This window comes from Palaemon carinicauda, chromosome 7 (assembly GCF_036898095.1).
Source record: "Palaemon carinicauda isolate YSFRI2023 chromosome 7, ASM3689809v2, whole genome shotgun sequence".
Lineage (NCBI taxonomy): Eukaryota > Metazoa > Arthropoda > Malacostraca > Decapoda > Palaemonidae > Palaemon > Palaemon carinicauda.
The window spans coordinates 78,582,502-78,587,501 of record NC_090731.1 but is presented as its reverse complement, the minus strand read 5'-3'; the positions used below and the strand labels follow the sequence as shown (position 1 = coordinate 78,587,501).

General features: G+C 32.2%; 1 protein-coding gene across 2 annotated transcripts in view; it reads left to right on the top strand.

Annotated features, from left to right (window-relative positions):
- The window catches only part of LOC137643596 (neural cell adhesion molecule 2-like), a 392,266-nt gene that overhangs the window by 329,287 nt on the left and 57,979 nt on the right, over nt 1–5,000 (top strand). For both annotated transcript variants that reach the window (XM_068376318.1, XM_068376317.1), the window contains exon 6: nt 1,615–1,759. In XM_068376318.1, coding sequence (XP_068232419.1) covers nt 1,615–1,759 — 145 coding nt within the window. The remainder of the gene's footprint in view (nt 1–1,614; nt 1,760–5,000) is intronic.

Here is a 5,000-nt window from a genome sequence, read left to right as displayed (position 1 = left end):
AACCTGATAGAAGAAATACTGTATATCTTTCGAAAGAAAAAAGTTCAATATTTTCTTTTGTTTCATATTTTAGATGAGTAATTAATTAAACCTGATAGAAGAAATATATCTTTCGAAAGAAAAAAGTTCAATATTTTCTTTTGTTTCATATTTTAGATGAGTAATTAATTAAACCTGATAGATTGAATATATCTTTCGCAAGAAAAAGTTCAATATTTCCTTTTGTTTCTTATTTTAGATGAGTAATTAATTAAACCTGATAGAAGAAATATATCTTTCGAAAGAAAAGTGTTCAATATTTTCTTTTGTTTCATGTCTTAGATGAGTAATTAATTAAAACTGATAGAAGAAATATTTCTTTCGAAAGAAAAATGTTCTATATATTTTGTCTAGAACAAAAATAGAAGTAATTGGATAAATAGAAAGAAATTGTTCATAATTAGAAGTACTGCTTGCAAAATAAATATTTTTAATATGCAAGCAATAAAGCTACGATTATGAAATAAATACTTATATTAAGAATATTGATAAAGAAAAAGATAATAGTCTATTTGATTCAATGATATTTAGATTTTGAACTGAGGGAGCACACCCAAAATATATTCAAACAATATATTAGGATTATCCTCATAGTTGAAGAATTTCCTTTCAATGCTTAAAACGTCTGTAAATAATAGTTAACCGAAGTAATTGTCTTTTCCATACATTGCAAATATATTAAATGTTTCAGAGCCATAAAGCATTGTTATTAAAGTATTTCTGCAACATTTTTTAAAGTTATCAATTTAAAATCTCATGAATTATTTCTTAAGGAATTTGCCAAGCTTAATCCCAACGTAGATGACTAACTACTCGATACCATTTTTTTTTGTTGTCAGCCAATCCTTCTTGCCTGTGAAACTTATTTCTTTTCTGTTTTAATATTGCAAAGGTATGATGGTTTTATAAATAATAAAAATTTGAAGAAAAAATCTTATTAATGATTCTTAGGATGATATTCTTTACGTTTAACAGATATAATTGTTCACAGTCAATTTCACCTGTCTGAAATTATCTGGAACCTTACTCATTGAATAACCAGTATATTGTTAGAGAATTATAAACATTTGTGTCTGTTTACATGAAAATCACCCTGTATGAGAATGGTTGATGAATTGTTTCCCCCAAAACTATGCTACAAATGCTGATGATAAACAATGGATTTTGTTATGAGAACTTCCATAGTGATATCCTGAAAGACAAGCAATCAAGGACGTCGAGCAGTAGAATTAATCTTACTCAAGTAATTGCATGACGCCAGACCCTCTTAGATTGCTGTATAACATCCAACAGCAAATGATGCTCTGGTGGTAAACACAATTCGTAGATTGCCTCCTAAAAAGTTCAAGATACTTACGTACGATCCCATTGAATGAATACAAACGCCCTCTTTGTTCTCGTTTATAATTCTAATACGCAAAATGACGCATTGGATTAAACACATCCTTTAATCTTATCTAAATATTCTGATTCTGTGCTGGAATGATACAGACTATATCGCAGTAGTTTAGCTGCCATGAAGGAGTGGCAACATCCTATAAATCTTGTCTATATCGTCTCTGTGTCTCTTGCCAGACAAGCCACGAAGGAAATGTGACGACGAGCAATCTGCGATGGACTCCACAAGTCTCCGACGCCGGAAAGACGCTGCAGTGTCGGGCGGAGTCGCCGGACTTACACGAACCGCCTCTTTTTGATAAATGGACCTTGGATATATACTGTAAGTTCTTCCTCTTCTTTGCTTGTTAAGCATAGACTAATATCGGAAATCTCTCTCTCTCTCTCTCTCTCTCTCTCTCTCTCTCTCTGTCTCAAGTGATAAGGACGGAATCTGTTATCCCTTTGTTATGTCTTTGGAATAGAAAATTCTGATTTTTTTCATATGATTTTGCTAAATATGGGGCCTTTTCTATCCATTAGTCTTTGACAAGTTTATTTTATCTTGGTGCATTCAGTCTCTTTCGAGAACATCTAAAAATCTCTTACGATAAATGGACAACTTTTGTTATAAAAAAAGTTTTTGATATCTACTTTTTAGAGAAATAAGTTTTTTTTATAGTTTTCTAAACTACAAATTTACGGCGTATATGTCTTTTTTCTTTTTATTTTATTTTATTTTTTTTTCTTTAGATTATGAGATTACGTTCAAAGCGGAGAGTCTGAGAATACTTTCATAGGCTTATTCAAAGACGTCTGTTATTCGAATCGGTGTTCTTTGTGCTTTGAATTCTATGTCTTATCAATTAGATATTTGATTATAGATATTTGATATTTTGCTTATCTGCGTTCTAGAATCACAGCGGTACCCTCCAGCCACTTTCCTAATGATGTGAACATTATTCTTAAATAAATATTATGGTTGTTTTCTGTAAAATGTTTTGACTTATTATAATTTCTATTTTATTTATTATTTCATATCATCGTGGATCTAAATCTAAGAATAGAGTGCGATTGATTTTTAAGTTTATTTTAGTATCATCAGTAGTAGATTATCCAGTGCAAATGCTGTGATATTTTTTGAAAATGTCATAACTTTGTTTGATAACTTCGCTTCTGGAATTGGTGTATATTTCATCAAGTATTCATAATCTTCCATGTAATTTATATTTCCATCTCCCATCCCAGGTGCAGACTGTTATCTCTTAAAATTAAGTGGACCTCCCCATCACTCGATTTATACATTCCCTTCTTAGTCATTTTATACGACGTTTCTCAGAGTTTTAATTCAATCGTAACCTCAAAGGGTTTCGTCAATCACAGTGTCCTTTGACGCATCTCCCTCTCCCATTTGATTCAAATTATCTATTATCTTGTCATCTGCAGATCTCCTCTGTAATGTATATAAGCCATTTTTTAGACCTCTTCCTTTGACAGATCCCCCAAGTGGAATGGAAACTTAAATTCAGGAAACTAAATGGAGATGTACTTCGTAACGAAAATAGCTTGGGTGTTTGTGATTAAGAATTAGGAGTAACATTAGCCACAAAATACTAAGCTATTGTAGGTTTTCATTTAACAATCAACAAACACTCTTTACGATAGTTTGCCGATAAATTTAGGACAAAACTCTGCTCAACTGTCTTGGCTCGTTCTTTTTACGTGACATACAGTAGTGAGTTGTCAAACCCTAGGGAAGATTAATTAAAGATCACATATATCCCATTTTTATTGTCATATAACAAAGGTATATTAGGATTATCCTCATAGTTGAAGAATTTCCTTTCAATGCTTAAAACGTGTGTAAATAATAGTTAACCAAAGTAATTGACTTTTCCATATATTGCAAATATACCAAAATATTTCAGAGCCATTAAACATGTAATTCTATTAATTTTAATGTTTTTCACAAGGAAGATTATCACACAATTTAAGAAATTGATGGGAAATGATCATTAATTACTCATATCGGAAATATAAAAAAATAATTACGGTTAAGTACATGGGTAGAATACAAAACTGCAACGTGTCAATATAACTACCTACTAAGAGGTAAAAAAAGTGAATACTGTAAAAGAAAGATCTGCGAAGCAGCAACAGACATAAATAAGTTATATCGTCTCCTAAATGGTATAATGGGAAATGTAAACGAAAAGAAGCTACCTGGTGGATACAGTGACCAGGAACTAGCAAATGATTTTCTAGTATTCTTTTAAAACAAAATTGAAAATATAACCAGTCATTTGTGAATACTCAACATCAGATTAATGATACACCAGGCACACAGACAAAATTCATGAGATTTAACAACATAACACAAGTCGATATCACCAGGATTATGAAGAGAGCAAAGAAAACAAACAGCGCGATCGATTCTATGCCAATATCTGAAGCAATTGGAGAGAGAAACTTTTCTAGTCTAGCCGAAATAATAGTGAGAATAGCAAATGCGAGCACTGATGAATGTAAGTTTCCCAAATCTGAGAATATGGCTATAGTCACACCAGTTCTGAAAAATGCTCTGGACTACCAGAAATTAAGCTCATATAGACCTATTTCGAATCTATCCTTTGATTCAAAAGCTTGAATACGTAGTTCTTGAACAACTATTCAGCCACTTAGAAGTAATAGAAGCTTTGCTTGACAACTAATCTGTTTACGGAAAATCATACTCTACGGAGACAGCCATCTGCTCTGTTGTAAATGATATGCTGGAAATGATGGATGAAAATAAATGTGGTATTTTAATATTACTCGACCTCAGTGCGGCTTTTGATACAGTTGTGCATGAACTGCTGCTAAATGATTGTACGGTACATCAGCGTTGAAGATCAAGCTTTCGAATACCTGAAAGACTAATTAGTTGGTAGAAATTCCTGTGTTCAAATTGGAAACTCTTATTCATCATATGAAACTTTAAACAGAGGGGTACCCCAGGGGAGTCTACTTGGCCCAATCTTATTCTACATCTATACTATTGGTCTATCGAAAATACTACAAAGGCTTGTGTCGGATGACACACAATTTTACTTCTCCATAAATGATATAGATGACACTACTGAAACTCTAAACCGAATCCTTGATAGTGTTAGAGAATGGATGACAATTAAACAGCTAAAATAAAATGAGAATAAAACTGAGTTCATGGTGGTGGGAAAGAGAAAAAGCGTGAAAAGCTTGGGTGATATTCAAATGAACATAAATAATGACTTGGTGCCGAGTAAAGTTCGTGATCTAGGTGTATTTCTTGACTGTAACTTATCTCTCAATGTCCAAATAAATAATGTAGTAACAACTGCTGGTTATCATCTAAGAAATATTGCTTTTATAAAAAAGTACCTGGATGAAAAATCTGTAAAGAAACCTGTGATAATCTGTGTTATTACTAGGATTGACTGCTGCAACTCCATCTATTACAATTTACCAAAAGTACAACTGAAGAAATTACAAAACATAATAAACAGAGGAGCAAGAGTGATTAAAGGTGTCCCACCAAGAGAAAGGATCACCCCAATACTAATTGA